The 19,184-nt window shown below is 40.5% G+C and overlaps 1 protein-coding gene across 1 annotated transcript; it reads right to left on the reverse strand.

Annotated features, from left to right (window-relative positions):
• Positions 1-302: 302 nt before the first annotated feature.
• On the reverse strand, positions 303-15,115 carry LOC117675559 (intercellular adhesion molecule 1-like). The gene is made up of 7 exons (XM_034434318.3): positions 14,716-15,115; positions 11,373-11,633; positions 10,159-10,476; positions 9,637-9,915; positions 8,602-8,883; positions 5,364-5,606; positions 303-2,085 (listed from the first exon to the last, which is right to left on the reverse strand). Exons 1-7 carry the CDS (start codon positions 14,771-14,773, stop codon positions 1,880-1,882), a joined length of 1,647 nt encoding a protein of 548 aa, XP_034290209.2. The 5' UTR covers positions 14,774-15,115; the 3' UTR covers positions 303-1,879.
• Between the last annotated feature and the right edge of the window lie 4,069 nt (positions 15,116-19,184).

Consider the following 19,184-nt stretch of genomic DNA (forward strand, 5'->3'; position numbering starts at 1 on the left):
ATGGCAAACTAAGAAGAACAGCCTGTTTTATTGATTGGGGGGGAGGGGGGAGGTGATTTTCCTTTTTACTCATTATAAAACACAGAATGATCTTTTTTCTCCTCCATGGTCTTTATTTAGGTTGTACTATTTTTTGTATAAGAATATGTACCATGACGGAACTTCTGCTGATAGCAGAGCAGAAATAGTCTCCTTACCATCTCTTCTATTTTCCTGGGAACATAACTCATTCAATATAGCATGCAGGGAACACTTCCCTTCTATTATGCAATATTTTTTTTTAAAAAATATTAACATTATTCTTTAGCTTTTTAATCATTTTTATTTTTTCCACACCATTATTTTCTTCTCCCAACAATAAAACACATGTGTAAAACCAAGAACTACATGATAAGGTTAGAAGACCTGCTGAGTTGTGAAACCACCACTGGGAGAGGCTAGTCCTGAATTCATTGTACCTCAGGGATTTCTTTCCAGCATTTGGAAATATGACTTAGAGTTATGGAATGTGTCATCTTGATAATCATGAATTCACATACTAGTATTTACTAGTATTTAAAAATAGAAAAAGGCTCTAACTTTTTGGCATGTGCTTTGAAAATTTGTAAGTGCAAATTTACAAAAACAGAAAGGAGTTTTTGAGAATGCCGACTAGCAGTCTGAAGACATAATGAAAACTCCTTAATTGCACAACATATGGACAGACTTACCCATAGTTTCCACTGGGAAGCTATGAGTATCCTAGACCAAGCTAAGTCCAAAAAATGCTAGAGAATTCCTGGAAGTCTAGCACTCAGACAAATCAACCATCAGTGGACACATAGTGAAAAATAACATCTACATTTCATTTAAAAAGAGACAATTAAAAAGCTAAACAGGAAGCAAAAAAGTCCTCCTCACCAGCAACCAAAACCCAGATAAGCAGTGCTTAATACCAGGATTAATATCAGACCAACCAACAAGCAGTAAACAATACCACAGTCAAGGAACTATTAACCCAAACAAACAGACAAACAAACAAACAGTAAAGAACAGCCTAATTAAGGAACTACCAAGAACACCCCCATCATTATGACAGGCAGGCCACCCATATATAAACAGGGAGCAAACTCCACTCCCTTCTAGCACTGATGATGGTACTCAGTTGGGTAATGAAATGTCTGTAAAAAAATATCCAAGCTCGGAGGGCACAAAGGACTAAAGAATTTTACTATGTCCCTTATGATTATGGTATTATTTTCAATTTAATAGCGGGAGGAGAAATCTGGAAGATGCTTTAAACTCTACAACTGAGTTGTCCATTATTGCAGGAAAAGCCCAAGTTGGTGTGTTGCAGACACCCTCTTCCTAGTGGTTCTGAGTGGTTTCCCAGTAATGCCTCCTCCTGGAGGTAACCCAAAGCCTTTTAAGACCACCTTTTGTTCCTGATTGCCTTTTCAAGGAAAAATCTGAAAGTCCACTTAGATGGTACAGGAGATCTTCAGAAAAAAAGCAGGAGGAATAAGCACCGGCACTCCCTGAAAGTGTAGAAGTTACCATCATTCACCCTTCCAAAGTCCCAAGACAAAGGCCAGTTGGACCATTGCCCATCCAATGCTCAGGAGCTGAAGAACAGTTTGCCATATCTCTTCTTCCACATCATGGAGAAAATCTATCAATGTGGTCCCTAATATTTGATTGGGAGCCACCCAGAGTTGCTTGAAAGATGGCCAGCTACATGTGTTTTAAATAAATAAATATAAATAAATAATGACTTGATGGCATGTAATCAACATCCTCTTCCTCTGCAGCTAAGCAGAGTGATGAACACTGAACACAGCTACAAGCTCGCTGGCATGGGGACAAGTGGTTCTTCAGTTTGTGGTAAACACAGGTCTGCTCAAACATTTGCCTTGCCATTCAGGAATTTTTGCTCCACTGAGTTTTCAGCAGCTTTTGGTGACTGCTGTTGCTTCCCTTGCTGCCGCAGTCGGTAGATCCCAATCTTTTGTTTATAGCTTATCCAATAAACTACACCAGCAACAAGAGCAATAAACAGCGCCACAGCAAGTATATAGCCAATGATATGGCCAATGGATTGAGGAGCTGTGAAAGGGAAAAAAACCAAATGCATTAAAATTTAGCATAGAATAGTTCCATAGCATTACAGTTCTACCAACTTGGCAGTAGTAGTAGCAGTTATTTTTCAGGCATGGTACATAATAATAAAATACAACTTCAACAATTTGGTGCAATAATACAGTACATTCAATAATACAGTACATTCTAATCTGAGAAGACAGAATATAAGCTGTGAAAATGCCTATAGCATTTAAAACCATCATAGGAACTTACATTTGAATCACAATAAGAATTTTGCATGAGGAGTTGATGCTTAAGCCATCATCGAAGGTTCATTAAGATAAAAATATTTGAAATTTTGAAAAAATGAACAAATGAAAGTTGATTCCAGAGAACTGGCACTGGATGGGAAAAAATCTCTTAAGCCTGATATGCCTACTTTAGTATAAGGAGGTATAAATCAGCGCTATGTTGACAATCAGCTGAGATTTACAGGTAGTCCTTGCTGAACTTTATACTTGTTCAGTGACTGTTCAAGTTATGATGGTGCTGAATATGGGCTGCTTATGAAGGATCCTCATATTGTCCCTGTGTCTCTGAAGTCATATGATTCCGATATGTGTGTTCAGCGACCAGCTCGCAATTACAATGTTATTGTCTTCCACAGTCACATGATGGCCATTTACGACCCTAACAGCCACCTTCTGACAGGCAAAGTCATTTGGGAAGCTGGCAGGAGGTTGTGAATGATGAAGATATAAGTACAGGATGCTGCAATGTGCAGGATTCTCCTAACAACAGCAAGTGGAGGCAATATTATGCTTTATGACTGCATAGCTTAGCTATGGAGTTCCTGGTCCCTGGTTAGTGAAGACTACCTGTATTGTCTATTATGCACCAAGACAAATTCCTTGTGTGTCCAATCACACTTGGTCAATACAAAAATTCTATTCTATTCTATTCTATTCTATTCTATTCTATTCTATTCTATTCTATTCTATTCTATTCTATTCTATATTCTATTCTATATTCTATTCTATTGGTACAGGAGCCATAAGCGTTTTTTAAAAGAAATATTGGGTGTGTATAAGGCCAGAGGAGTTAACATCAGCAATTTAAACTTATATCTTGAATAAACACCAGCCAATGTAGGAATTAGGAATAGATTAAACAATGCCCAAAATGGTGTGAATTGTAGAAGTGGATCAAGTGATAAAGAGAGGAATCTGGTAAATGCTTACTGCTCCAATCATCCAGACATGAGATGTCCGGATCATTGATTAAATGAAAACTACGAATGGGGATGGTTTTATTGAGGAAGATCTTTATGGAAAGCCACTCATTAATTTGGACTTCTAGGTTCCTCACCACTGAGGAAGCCAGCAGCTAGAAATCAAAAAGAAAAAAAAAACCCTCAGAAAATGGAAAAGAAAGATCAGGAAGAAATACAACAGTCTCTGTCTTGTACATATTTGCTTTTTCATGGTAGGAATCTATGCAGCCCTACAAAGGCATTTAGAAGAAAATGCTAATACTATGTTATATGGAATAGAGACAGAGGAACACACCTGGATTTTGCCTGCATACTGTATAATTGAAAATAAGCATCAAAGGACCCAGAAGAGAGAGAGTAAATAAAAGACAAACGGAGTCCAAAGGATTACTCACTGATGAAGGAAAAAATGGAGATAGAATCATTCCACATAATAGAGAAAGAAAACTGAGACAAATAGGTGTGAAATCACTGTAGTACTGGTATTACTAAGGGAACTCACATAGGAAAATAATATTGATGATTCAAAGAAACAAATATAGCAGATAAATTAGGTAATAGTAGCACAGAACATAGGTGGTTTGCGTTGGCCACCAGGAGATTGAGTATAATGTGTCTAAGTCAGCTTGGTAGAATGAAAACTCCTTACATGAAAACTCCATTGAAACAAGCATGTGAAACTGAGAAAGAAATTGAGAGAAAGGTATATTCTTCAAGGAGTTTTGATAGGGATGGAAGACAAGACAATGGGCAAAAGTGGGAATGTATGAAAGGACTAAGAGATAGGTTTTTTTTTTTTCCTAATAGAGGATGCAGACAGACATGTTTCAGGGCAGAGAGCAGGGTGAAATGCTCCCAGTTCGGACCAGATCGCCCAATCCGGTAGCGATGGCGGCGGGTGGTTCGGAGAACCGCAAAAATCCCTCCCCCCCATTACCAGCTAAGCTGTGCAATCATCAGAGGCCTTTTTTATTTTTAAAAGCATTTTTTCTACAAAATACTTTTAAAAGTAAAACAAAAAGCCTCTGATGATCGCGCGGCTCAGCTGGAATCCTCAGAGGCGTTTAAAAGCATTTTTTCTACAACCTCTTCGGCCGAAGAGGTTGTAGAAAAAATGCTTTTAAAAGTAAAAAAAAAAAGTTGACCACACCCACCCAATCACATTACCCCCCCACCAAGCAACGCCCACAGAACCAATAGTAACAAATTTTACATTTCACCACTGGCAGAGAGCTACAGTACCCACCAGCAGATGAAAAAAGGCAGAAAAAGAAAGTAGTGATAAATACAGGGAAGAGAGAAATGAATGGAATAACTGATGGTATATGTGATGATTGAAAGGGAAGACTTTCACTTTGCTAAATGATATGTGTGAAAAATTCCAGTAGTTGATCCTGGAAGACATTTCTTTCAAGAATTGTACAGCAGGAGTATATCATAGCTCTCCTAATCTTGTCTCTGCCTTTCAAAACTCTACTGAGCCTCCCAACTTTGATACTGTTTAATGCTATTAATGCCGAATATTTGCCAACATGTCCTTCTAGGAAATGTTTCTTTGCTATATTAAGATGTTGAAACAGGTGTATTAAAAATGGAAGAGTATATATAAAAGCTTAATTGCAGAATCCAATCATCTTAGCTAAAGATTACTAAAAATGAAATTCAACAATATGTGAAGATACACGTTGGAGAAGTAGACATAAAGATAACAGCAAATTATTGGAGGGCAATTGAATGAGCAGGATGCTGGCATAGGAGACTACCTTCAACTCCCTCGCTCTCTCTAAACCCTTCTTAAACAGAGTCTCTTCACAATGAATCTTGGCTTAGCGCCAGAACCATTTCAAATTTTTCTTGACTGGGTTATAGATGGAAGGGCTGTGATGGCCAGAATTTTTATCAGTTTGTTTCACTGGGTGAAATCTATAACTCACTACTTGACAAATAAACTTAAATGCAGATTTGGCTGGAAGTTACAAGACCTAAGACTGTGGTCATTCTTGTTTTTTAGGTCAAGGAGTTAACTTACGTTCAACGTGTACGGTCACATCTCTAACATCAAAGCCATACTGGTTAGTAGCATTGCATTGATATATGCCATCATGCTCTATCTGGATCAGCTGTGGTTTCCCAATGTTGTAAGGTCTCCCATCTTTCCAGCACTGAACAGTTGGTGGGGGGTTTCCCAAGGCTGAGCAAGTAAGTGTCATCGTACTTCCTGCCTTCCAAGTCCATGTCTGGGGACAGCTGAAATCGTCCATTTGGGGGCCATCTAGAATGGAGAAAGAAATGTAGTTAGGTTCACTGGTAATAATGGATGTAGTGAAGCAACTATGTACTGCAAAACTGCAGAAGCATTGGTGGTATCTATTGCAGTTTATACAATGTTCATTGTCAATGGATTCTGGAATCTATAAGGATGCTACCATGATCCTCTACAGATGGAACATGGCCTCCAAAGGCAGAATTTAGCAGCTAGTGTCAAAGTTTTGGAATCCCAAGTCTAATTTGCATAGACCCCCCATTTTACAGATACTTTGTACTTAACTTTGTATGCTTCCACTAGCTGCAGGACCCCCCTTTCCTAAAGACATCTACCCATCCTACCAGATCAGATAGAGTGAGCATGCTCCTAGTTTCTTCCCCTAAATATTGCCATCTGATGGACTAAGAACCATATCTTTTCTGTGGCAACCCCTACCCTATGGAACACTCTGTCCTTTATAATTCAGCAGGCCTCCACTTTCCTAGCCTTCCGAAAAGCACAAGTGCTGGGATAAAATTGGATGACTGCACATTAGAAGTTTGATTTGGCACCAGGTTTTTGTTGTTTTTAATGTTCTAGTGTGTTTAGTTTTAGACTTTTAATATGGTTTTATGTGTTGTTTGAACTTTTGATTGGGAGCCACCCAGAGTTGTTTTTAAGTAAGCAAATAAATCCAAGCCCCATGGACAAAACTGCCATATCTTTAGAAACACTGGAATCTATTTTTACCTGAGGGACAATTAAATTGTAATATTTGGAGTCATGAACATTTTGAGTCTCTTGCCATTTTCAAAATGCTAAAAACAACCACAGAATGAATTAAGGAAGGACTACAAAGCTGGAGCAAAGGCTTTTTTTTTTTTTAACTTGGCTATGATTTTTCCAAATGGAATACTCAACATGAATTTTGTATGGTTCTCTTTGGTCATTAAGTCATTGCTTTGGACAAATGGAGAAAACAGCACAAGGGAAAAGGATCAATCGCAGTTTTTAGTTTTTTCTTAAATTATGGAACATCTGAGTATCACTCTTCTTATATTATATCAGAATAGAATAGAAATTATGCAAATTTTGCAAATCTTTTAAGGGCTGCTTCAAACACCTCTCTAAAACAGCACATGCTCAGGATCCCGTTCTGGATCAGGAGTCTATAAATAGTCCTCGACTTACAATCATTCATTCAGCCACTGTTTGAAATTAGAATGCTTCTGAAGAAAGGAACATACTACCTGTATTCAGTTAAGGGGTTTGCAAGGCCCTTATGTTCATGTGATGAAAATGTGGGTGCCTGGCAGGCCACCTGGCCTTACAACCAACCACAGGGACACTGCAACTGCCCCCACCTGTCTATCTTCCACCCTACATCCTGCCCTGCTAGTGCCAGAGGCCTTGGACCTGCTTTCTATCCCACCACACTTTGCTTCACTTATCTCTTCTGAAGAATCCCTTTTCCAAAAGAGTGACCAGCCAACGCAACATGTGTGCTTCCTATAGAGGTCACCTTGCACCTTTGCAAATTCATACCTTTCTAAGAGATTGTAAGAATGGCACCACTTCCAGAAAGGCATGATGCAGCCTTCGCATCACATCAGTTGGGTGTTCTTTCAAAAAGGAGTTCTTCAGAAGAGGTAAGTGGATCAAGGTGTGATAGGGCAGAGAGGAGTCCCACGGCCTGAGGGACCCAGCAGGATGGAAAGCAGATCCAAGACTGTGGGATCTGATGGGGTGGGAAGCTGTTTATGGGTGTCTCAGGGGGTCAGCCATGTCTGAACTCAGGGATACTGCAATGTGGGCCTGGGCTTGAACAGGGTTCCACAGGGCCTCTACCACAACTTGAGGCAGCCCTCACTCTCTTTAATGATGATGGGAAAAGCCTGGAATGTGGTCACTGAGCAAGGGTGCCTCTCTTAATGACAACAACCTATGCCCATAATTCAGGGCTCCATTTTGGCCATAGGTCAAGAACTACCTGTATTCCTGATTGGCTAATGAAAAAGGGGATTCATTTTGTGCAAATATAAGACCCCATGCATCAAGGAAGTCAAAGTATACCACATCCCCAGCCTGAAACACATCACAGAAGCAAGTAACACCTCTTTGACACAACCTGAATAGATTTAAATAACCAGTTGAGAACATAAAGGGGTATATGTATCTCCAAGAGTACTGAGGAAAATCAGAAAATATATTACTGATGTTTTTAAAAAACATAAATAGTATCACAATGGGACATGTTGTTTTGGATGTCAGAAATTAATCTTCCTGATGGCATCAAACCTATTTGCCACTTTGTTAGCCAGCCTTGCATTGGGTTTCCTACCTAGTTCATGGGAATAACTAAACCCAATAACTAATGTACACCTTCTCTAACTCTAATTGGAACAATATACTTGTATCTTCATAGATTAGCTGGGAGGTCAATTTGTTTTGAAACATCATTCTCACTGAGGCCAGACTGACCCCAAACTTGTTAGCTTTCCAGAAGAGCCTGAAGACATGGCTCTGCCATCTGGCCTGGGGATCTGGGAACAGAGATATGGAGCTATTAAAGTAACTGTATTGTTGGGGAAACTGAGTGTGCTTTCCCATGTATTTTTAATGTATTTTTATTGTTTTAATGATTTTTCTTGTAGTTTTTATTACTTAGTTATATTGAGTTTTTGTGTGTGTATTTGTTAAATCTATATAGCCACCCAGAGTCATAGAACTAAGATATATGGCGATATAAATAAATAAACAACAATTTCCAAGTACATTAATAATTAGGACACTAGATGAGTTTCTATACGAAAGGAACCACTGGGTAATGGAAGCATCTACTCATATGATCCTCCTGTTCCCCCTTCTGGGGTGCAGAGACCTGGGATTACATAGCACTATGCAATGGTACCCTATTTCCAAAGTTCATCCTAGCTGTAAAATGTGTTGCCACACTATTTGAAGTAAAGATTACTGAATCTCTAGGAATAAAACATGAGGTGTATTTTTTCTTCCTACTCACAGAAGACGGTAAGTTTTTGAGACATGCTTCTTTCCTTGGTGTGCCCATCAATGGTCAGGGTTACTTGGCAGATGAATTCCCGCTCATTATCCTCTTGCTGAGTGATCACTGCATGCTGCAGGAAATGTTCATCTACGTTGCCAGATGCTAATATTTTGGCAGCATCCTTGATCTGCATTTTAAAACCAGGGGAAGCACTGCCATCAGCACTACATGTAATGTTCACTGTTTGACCGACGACAGCTTCTGAACTGCCAATTTGCAAGATGGGCTTTGGTAAAGCTGTGAGGGAATAGAGCAGAACAGTGATAATGTACTTAGATGGTTATAAAATGATTAATAAAAACAGTTGAAACAAATACTGGCTAAAGGCCAGCTCCTGTCCTAGATATGAAAACCGTCATTAAGGTCTAGGATAGAGGAACCCTAAGTTCAAGTCCATCTACAACCATAGAGCCTTAGTGAAGGAGTTTCACCTTCACGCTCACTCTCAGTCCAAATTCATCTCAGAGTTCTTGTAAGAAAAACTGCCGTATTTTAGAAGTAGCATAATTGAAATGACTGGATACCAGATGTTCCAAAGAAGTGAAATGGATGAGAGTGGCTGTTTCTTTCAATTTCTGCATTCTCTATTTGGTTAAGACATGTGGACCTCTTTAAATAAATACTGCATGTCAAAATGCAGTAAAAACAAAGCAATCGTAAGTTGTAATGGCTTTACGTCTAATGGCTTTAGGTCAGATCTAAGCTCTGTATATATCTAATCTGATATAAGAATATTTTTGGGTTCATCCTAAAATAGTTGTTCTTGGATTTCAATGAAAATAGAAGAGGGATGAGTCACTTATCCCTCCAATTCCATTGGTTTCAAAGGGCTGTCTCTCAAGCTATTTAGACTGATCCAACCCATTACTGAAGTTTTGTTTTTCAAAATAAAATCAATCTAACTTCTAACTTCTTCTATGTTTGTTCAAATAGATGGAAGAAAACTCTTCTAAATCTCTCTGTGTTAATAATTACAGATATGAGACTCACCAAACACGTTCACCGTCTTTGTCACATTTTTGGTCACTGGCCCCAGAGAGACTGTGCAGATCAACTCATGATCTCCAACTGAGGAAGAGGCTATCACAGCCTGGGCACTTGCCAAGCCCCCCATCACAGTGGTGTTGAAGGTCAGAGGTTTCCCTGCAAACCACAGATCAAACACGGCCTCTTTGGCTGGGGAAACCTCAGGTGCATCACACGTCACTTTCATCAGAGTCCCAGCTTCTAAGAACAGGCCAGCGTGGAGCAGGGGAGCCTTTGCAAAATCTGCCAAGAAAGTAAGAGAAATCAGGTCAGTTATTGCAAAAGAAATCACAGCCACAATAGTATCCTCTCCCTAACCTCTCAGGGGGTGAGTGCTGGGGCAACTGTAGGGAACATCAAATTTATGCAAACAAATGTCAAAACAGTGGAATAGGTGGACCAGCCCCTCCTGTGGAGAAGTAGCATTGTCTAGCCACAGGGCGCAGTATGTCTAAATCAGAACTGGAGCAATGGATGGGATCTCACCAAAAGTCCATAATGATATGCCATGGGAGGTGTTTTTCAGGAGTGGTCCTCTTGGTCTCAGATCCAGAGATGTTTGGCAGGTGATTGTCTTGTTGTAGTCATTTTGCTCAGCTCTTATGTGATGGTTCACCACAACTGCACCAGCTGCAGGCTCAGTGTGATCCTGAAAGGTCTTTACCAGAACTTGCTCTTCCCCTTTCAGCAAGGTCACCGTGAGATCATGGATGGGGGCTACACCAAAAACCCGACATGTGAAGTTATACAGCTTGCCCACTTCCATTTCTGGTATTGGATCCAGTTCAATACTCGCTGGAGATTCTGAAATAAAATGTTCTAAATCAATTTTGTTTGATTAGCATATGCTAGAAGTATGAACAAGCAATAATATGGCTCTTCTGTTATTTATTCTATGCAATAAAATTCTCTCTACCTAAGTGTATATTTCCCTGTATATTCTAAGTCAAACTTAAATATCTATATACCTTTAAGGGGCAGTGGATGGCATGCCTTAGCTTTCCCAAAAGAAATACCTTGTCTCTTATCATCTGAAAGATCTATTTCTATTTGCTTGCCCTAGTTAGATAATTATTTCCATCTTTTGCCTTAGCTAAGTGCCTGCATTCTTGCTGGACATTAATGTAGGTAATCCTCACCAAAATATAGCTTTCCTTTGTCAATTCCCCAACACTTGATCATATATTCTCCTGACTATTTTCCCCTAAACACTTTAAAATGTAAACTATGCAAACTGTCTTATTTTCCCAAAAGGAATCCAGGGGAGGAGATGGAGAGAAATGTTGAAGTGTTAAAAATCTTGCCTAAGAAAGCCTCCCCTTGTGGGTGGCTTGCCACGATGTGCCCCTCCTGCTGCCCTGCATACCGTAGGAGCTACATGTATTTCTTCACTGTTTTAACTTTTGTTGTGTACTGCTCCCACTTTTAGTGAGACGGTCAGCTATATCATTTTGATAAAGGAAATAAACCAATTGCAACTGGTGCAGAACAAAACTCTCCTGCATAAGTATCCCAAATTGTTCAATAAAACTGTGTTAATTGTTTTTATTCTGGTTTCTGTTGTCCATTACTCAGTTATTTGACCACTGAGCTAAGGTTTGATTCTACCGGACTCTTGTGACTTTCTGTTGAATTTGAATTGTAGGTACTTTAGATGCCCAATATTTTTCATTTGTTACTACAGTCATCATGTGACTTACTGTAAACGGTAATGGTTGTTTTTGCAGGTTTTGCGCGGGATTCCTCAGCATAGCACAATGAGTTAGTATTCCAGTCATTGATGTTGGTGACAAGGAAGGCTTTCCAATTGGATCCAGTTCCAATGATTTCTTTTCTGAAGACGGTTTCAAGTCCAATCGCATCTGCTTCAGTATTGGCGCTGCAGTTTATCTGAAGTGAACCTCCGAATTGCACCACAGGATTTTCTGGCCAAATCCTCACAAAGTCTTCCTCTGCGAATCCTGATATATAAAAAAAAAATATGTATGCAATTTGCATAAAAATACAGTTATAAAAGAGTGGAAAAGGTTTGAAAGCAATGAGATTTAATTTTCTAGTATTAACTGTATTCATCACCCAGAATCACTTCGGCATTATGTCCAGCCATATAAATATAAAAATATAAATTGCAGGAATTAACGAATGTGGATGAATACAGCAGGCAATGAAGTTTTTATTTGTTTATTCAAGTCTCTGTTAAGGTCGATTAGCTTTTTGAGCATTATGAATTAATAGCTGTCATGGGTTTGATGAGACCCAGCACTGATCCTGAAATGAAGTCAAGTCTCTATCTGCAAGAATGCCAAGTCAAGCCCAAGAGATTAGAGCAGCATTTCTCAACCGTGGCTACTTTAAGAAGTGTGGATTTCAACTCCCTGAATTCTGGGTATTGAAGTTGGCGAAGTTGAGAAATGCTGGATTAGAGAGAAGGGGGAATGCTCAATGTCTAGCATACGCCCCTTGTGACTATGAGAGGTCACTGTATTGACAAACCAATTCTCCCTAAATGTTATTTAGTTGCTGTCTGAATTCTGAGTAGGAATTAGGATGTCTTAGCATAACTTTGCAGAATTAAGTGCTAGATATTTCCTGCCTTTTCTTTATTATGAATATCAGGAACTCAGTTCTTTGATCAGTATCAAGTCATGTCTCATTTCCAAAGACTGGTAAAATTGCAGGAAACCATTCAATATTTGTTCTTACTGCTTTGTTAGAGAGGAATTATACTCCTCTTGGGAGGACAATCTAGGGGGGGTCAGGTTCAAGCTAAAGGAGGAGATCTGCCTTCCCAAAGATGTGCAATTCAGAGATTTCAATCCTTGCTGTTGCACTACTGATATTCCAAAAGCATAGACACTTTTAATCCAAAACTGTCTGTTCCCTATGATGCAACTCCAGAATGGGGAGGGGGGGAGAGCGGGAAGTAGACTGAATTTGAATAAGTCCAGATTGCTTTGGAATCTGACAAATCCCTCTCTCCCTGAAATTTGTTCTCCAGCCACCAAAAATATTGCTGTAATCTTCACAAGTGTTTCTCATTAGTTTGTTTAGCACATTCCTGCACTCTTGAGTGGTTCAGCAGAAGTCTCCGTAAGGGTGGGGGTGGGGTGCCAAAAAGTAAAGATGGCAACCATGGCCATGCAATCAAAGCCTTATTTTGTTTTTAAATGTATCATTGCTCTGACTGGGAATTCTGGTCATAGCAGTCTCAACACTTCAGACTGTGGCAGATTGGAGAAAGCAGTTCTGATAGTTCAGCAAAAAAGTTGTAGCCTAGAGCAGGGGTGTCAAACTCAATTTCACTGAGGGCCACATCAGGGTTGTGTTTGACCTCAGGGAGGGGCGTGGCCAGCTCAACATCACTCATGTCGGGGACGCCTGTGGGGGCCCAAGCACTCTGCCAGCGAAAACGGAGCTTGGGGGACCTGCATGCAGCCCTCCTGAGCTCCTTTTTCACTGGCAGAAGCAGGCTGATCCTTTTCTGTTTTCAGGGTGGCCCCATGGGCCAGATCTAAGCACTCCGCAGGCTGGATCCAGTCCCCGGGCCTTGAGTTTGACACCCCTGGCCTAGAGAATGTGGAAATCTTCTGTTCCTGTAATTTTTGGAGGTGTTGCCTCTGGTGGTACTTAGGGGTCTCAATTACAGGATGTGCTCAAATGTGACTCAGAAGGTGCTTCAAGGCTTCTTTTTTTTCCTTTGCACAAAATGACTCATTGACTTGCTTTACCATCTTCTACTTACAGTACCTGTCTGTCTGGAATTAACTGCCACACCTTTCCTTACCTGTGTTAAAAGAAATATAGCTCATTTTCGGAAATTGCACAACTGAGTGAATAGAAGAATAGCCATTTAACGAAACCCTTGAGTTACTATGATGCAAGTCTAAGTTTTATTGCTGTCCCCCTAAGATCACAGATCCTCTCGAATCAACATGGGAGGGGCTGCAAGATATCTTATCTATGTTGAAACTTGAGAAGGAGCCTTTTACATCCCTAATGTCTGGCCAGCACTCAAAGGATGGGCTTCAGTATCTAAATATTGCCCTGCTGTCCTTTAATTAACCAGCTCAGCCTGCAACAAAATATGTACCTTGCCTCCACAAAGAATGTGATTGCCAAATAATATTCAACCCACCAACTGTGTTTTCATGGGAAATCAAATGCAAGGAGGTTGAAATATCTGAGTATTCTTAGGGTTGATGGGTGAAACCTCTTGTTTGTTTTTCTTCTAGCAAATTGACTGCAGTGTGCAAGACTTCAGGGAAGGTGTGTCAGAAGAAACCATTCTTATCAAGCCTTCAGGTTGGGCAAATAATTAAAAGACCAGAGGGAAGGAATGCTTAAAACAAACAATCTGCAATTGGTGTCTCAGAAACTGCTTTGGGGAAAGCACCTAATTTTTTAAGATTAAAAAGTCCCGTTGCTACCCTTTTCCAGGAATAGGCAGAAGGAAAAGAAGAAAATTATAACTTTAGGGCAACAAGTTAACATAAAGTTTGTGTACATGAATGTGCCTTGTTTGGACTAGAATCTGCAGTTTTCTTGGTAAGGTTTTGCAGAAGTGGTTTGCCTTTTGACAATGTCCCTAACTCACAGTTTCCAAAGGATTTTAGCCCATAGAGTGACTGGCCCAAAGCCACCCAAGCTGGTTTCATGCCTAAAACAGAACCACAACTCAAGAGTTCCCCACTTTCTAACCACTACATCCAAGTAGCTCTCTAGTGTGTCCTTTAAGTAAGACTTAAACAGTGCTGAGGTTTGATCCGAGTTCAATCTCCTGTATTCATTTCGAATGCTAATCTTCAGACACATAAAGTAACTCTGCAGCCTGAATTAAAGACACAAAAATCTTCCTGGCCAGAACCAGCTGTTTCCGGACAGGTCGGGAGCAGAGCTTGTATGTAGGCAGAGGATTCAGAGAGGCAATTTCCCTCATCAAAACTTCTAGATCCCACATTCCACCGGTGGCAGATCTCCGCTTCGCACTAGTAACTGAGAGTTTGGAGGAAGCAGATAACTGTGAAAAACCTACCGCTCCCTTACCTTTTTCAAAAGCCCAGGAGCCCAAAGCAACGAGGAAAAAGACGAAAGATCGCTGCATGATGATCGAGGCGGAACTCAAACTCAGAGAAAGGCGCCTGCTCGGGAGACGGTCCGAATGTAGCCAAGTGGAAATTGAAATGGAATAATTTGAAAGCCTGGTTGCTGCCGCTAGATCCACACTCAGCGCGGCGCCTGAGCTCTTTTTGCCCGACTACAAGCGTTGCTCCTCTTTTTATAAATGTTCCGGGAAACGCCCCTTTTCCCACGCAGGACGGTCACGGAAAACCCCCCCATGGATCTCTTATTTCGCCCCTCCGCGTGCGGCTGGGGAAAGTTCCAGCCCTTATGACACGCTCCCACGAGGCGCTTCCCCGCCCCCGTCAAGACCATCAACCCAAGTGACTAAAGATAAACTAAAGTTTATTTGCTTGTGTGTTTACTTACCTATCAAATTTTTAAAACCGTTCATTTACCTCGCAGAGGGACTCTAGAGCGATATACAAGTAGAAACGTTAAAAACACACGCACACGCACCTGTATGTGTGTATTATAACTTAAAAAGTCAAGGAATTTATTAAACATTAATATTGAAAGTTAATTTAAAAATGGGAGGAGGGCTTTCAGAGCGATAACCAGCCCCACGAAGTTGGCTCGAGCCCCGAGCTCCAAGCCCTTTTCCTAAGAAGGAATTCCGGAAGTGATGACGGGGACAAATGTATTATTATAGCTAAAGATCTTGCAACACTTTTGGGGGGTGAGGGTAGAGAGCTTTCCTTCGCTTCGCCCATCCCAGGCGACTCAAAGGTTGCTTTAATTTAAGAGATAACTGCAACTTACCCCGACTTTTTACCTGCAAAAGAGAGATGGCAGGTGTCTGTAGATTGCCTCAAAACCTGACAATCTGTGCGCTTACTGTAAAAATGAGTTTATCCTAAGAAAAATGAAAGTTTTACATCTCAGGCCCTCCTTCATTTCTGAGTTGGTGATACAACTTTCCATAAATCTTACCCTGATTCACCACCACTTCCTGTTTGACCCAGCACAAAGGCTTTCCACAAAATATTTGCTGAATGCATAGCCGCCTCCGCCTCCTCAACCCAACCCTGGTCCATTATCCAGGCAGCCTGAGCCTGTAACTTCTTGCTCCATTGCAGATCCCCCCCCCACCGCAAAGTCTGTCTTGCTGGACTGAGAAGTCTGTAATGAATTGATTCATGGTAAATTTGGGGTAAGGCCTCACCCTTCTCCCATGGGCCACCTGAGGCTACTGTAGTCAGGCCTCCAACCTTGCCCCCTACTAGTTCCTGGCCTCTGATTTTGAAAGCTGCCTGTTCCAAAAAGCCACCTCTCCCATTTCTTTGACTCATATCATTGGTGGTGATGGGGAAGCGGTCTTTGAAATGACAGTTCATCTGGAATCAAGGGAAGAGGGAAGATTGGAGGCGAGTCTTTTGCTGTTGGCTTCTCCAAATTTCTTAGAACTGGAGAAGCACAGCAGATGGACTTCCCTTTTCCTGCCACTTATGAGTAGCAGGAATGGCAGGAAAAGAGAAGGTGGCCAAGTAGGAATTTTTACTACCAAAAACTGGCACCAAAATTATATCTGTTTCTTTTTCAGGCAAGACTTGCCTAACTGCAGGGGTGTCAACTGCTGATGCTCTTCCCCTAAAAATATAGTGGACACCATTTCCCTCATGGACTTCTAAGAGAAACTAAACTATAACTTTAGAATGATGATCCATGCATTATTATATTGTGATGGAAGCTTATATACACATGTGCAATGCCACAGCCATGTACAGAAAGGGCAAAGTTATACAATACAGTGCACATTTTATTGCTCCTGCAATCTGGAGGACAGATTGGGTGATTGTCCCTATTCTCATTCCCTCTCCCTCTCTCCCTCCCTCTCCCCCTCTCTCTCGGGGAGGGGCTAATCCATGTTTCAAGGCAGTTCTAAAGTATGAGAAGATTGCACTACTATGCACTTAGCCCAGTGATTTAATGCCTCATGTCTGCTTTTTTTTTTTAGGGGTGGAGAAGGTGATCAGCAATGTCCAGCAGCAGCAGCTTCAGAAATCCTTCCAGTCACCATAAAAACTACTTTCTATGATGTCCCAAAGGTGCTTTTTCAGGAGGCAACTGGACTTCCTTGTTTTTTCTTTTGAAGACGTTTTGCTTCTCATCCAAGAATCTTCTTCAGCTCTGACAGGATAGTGGCGAATGGAAGGATTTATATTCCTTGCAGACACCTGGACTTTTAGCTATACAATTTGGGATGAACACCCTTTGAATGGTGTGGGAGTAGGAATGGATTTCCAGAGAAAAATTGCAGACTACAGGAACCAGGAGTGCTACTCAGGTGACCCTGAGGACACAGATAAACCTCCAAGTGCTTCAAGGACCCTCTAAAAGAATGCAAATGACCAGCTGCCTCCAAGTAATATAAATCCTTCCATTTCCCACTATCCTGTCAGAGCTGAAGAAGATTCTTAGATGAGAAGTGAAATGTCTTCAAAGAAAAAACAAGAAAGCCCAGTTGCCTCCTGAAAAAGCACCTTTGGGACAACCATGATCTGGATGACTGAGAATCTCTACAGACTTTTACTCTCTCTGTTATTCCTTGCTTCTAGGTTTGTAGAGTTTAATTGATTTATATGATTGCCTATCTCACAAATGTGACTAATAAAATGTTGAAACAACAAAAACAGCATTATTAAAGTGCAAAATACCAAAATGGTAATTGAGGATAAACTCAGAAAAGAGAATTGACAAAGACCTCTCAACAGGGCATCTAGCCTCCCATCAATTTTCCAGATTTGTCTCCCAATGCTTCCCGCTTTGAAGTTTTTAAGATTATTCTCACACATGTCACTATAGCTTTTTTTAAAAAAATGGGGGGCAGAATAATTAATAACTGGTTTATGATTTGGGGTTGGAAAAAACAATTGTAAAAGCTGTAGAATTCCAGGTGCTACTTGTGAATTATTCCTGAACTGGAGTTTCTGCCTTGGATTTCATTTATTTCTCACTTCTCTCAGTTTTTTCATAAGTGAAGAAAATGAAAACAGTTTGAAAAATAGATTCATATTAGCGAAGCAACCATAGGTGCAAGAATATATGAAGGGTCAATCCATGGCTGAATTTTAACAGAGTACTAATAGTTTACACAACTTAAGTCTCATATCCTTATTTGTGGTATGTTTCATATAAAACATTGAGAATGTCTAGAGTAGCAGTTTATAAATCTCTGTCTCTCTTTCTCTCTCTTTAAAAAAATGGTTGTTGCACAGGTGGTGGTGTCAGGAAAGGACTCACAGTTCCCCTTTAAAGACATGTGAACAGAGCAATCTGAACTACACAAATCAGGATGATCACAGGATGGCAGCAAAGAGTTAAGATTTCTGTATGTCCTTGCTGTCCTCTCATGATTGTTCAAGATTTTTGCAGCCTAGATATGGTAGCCCTAATTCCAGAGGCAGGTTCTTCAACATCTTATAGAGAAAAGAGGATGGTGAAATGGAAGCTCGAAACATGAGACAGTAACAGTACCTACAGAAACCTCCTTCCTTGTGTCAAAACGGAGGAGGAGGAGGAGGAGGAGGAGGCTTCTTTTAGGCTAAGTGTGTTCTACACAGACTGCTCTCCTCATGGGGACATTAAGAAATCTCTTTGAATGTTGTCGTTTTTTAATTGAAATGAACACAAATAAACTAATATTGCTAGGCACACCAACTTGATTGATTGATGTAGTTTCTGTACCACTTCTGTTCAATGCATCTCTAAATAGACTTATCAGAACAGGCAAAGGAGGACACGGACAATTGGAAAGGAGGACAAATGTGGGATAGGAGGGGGACACACTTATTGTTTAGTTTTCTTGACATCCATGTTAAAAGTTCCATTGAAAAACTGAGAACAACAACAACAAAAAAAAGAGTACTTAAGTATAGTTAACTATGCCTTAAGTGTAGTCTTATGTACAATATATGACATTACTTTTTCCAGCATCAGAAAAAGTTACTTTTTCTAGCATCAGTGGTGGGTTGCTAGCGTTTCACCCCGGATCGAGCAAACCGGTAATGGCAACAGCGGGAAGCGGAGGCAGAAGTGTCACACATGAGCGCATGCGCATGCACAAGTAAATGGGTAGCAAACTAAATTGAAACCCACTACTGATCAGAAAGATTGATTTTTTAATGGCAGGAATGTGCTAGAGGAGGCAAAAGCTGATTCAGGTCTTGTCAATTGCAGGGAGCAGCATAAGCCAGCAGGAGAATGCTAATCAATTGATTAAGGTCATAGACCTGAGCTTGTTAACTTGTGGTTAGTACGTATCAAGAAGCAAAGAAAAGCTGCTCAGAAACAGAAAGCATTTTAGATACTCAAGAAGTTAGACAATATTTGATTTTAAGGCTATTCCTGCCAGATAGATGGTGTGTCCTACTTTTGCCAGATGTCCTCTAAGT

This window comes from Pantherophis guttatus, chromosome 2, assembly GCF_059756535.1.
Source record: "Pantherophis guttatus breed Tessera chromosome 2, ASM5975653v1, whole genome shotgun sequence".
Taxonomy (NCBI): Eukaryota; Metazoa; Chordata; class Lepidosauria; order Squamata; family Colubridae; genus Pantherophis; species Pantherophis guttatus.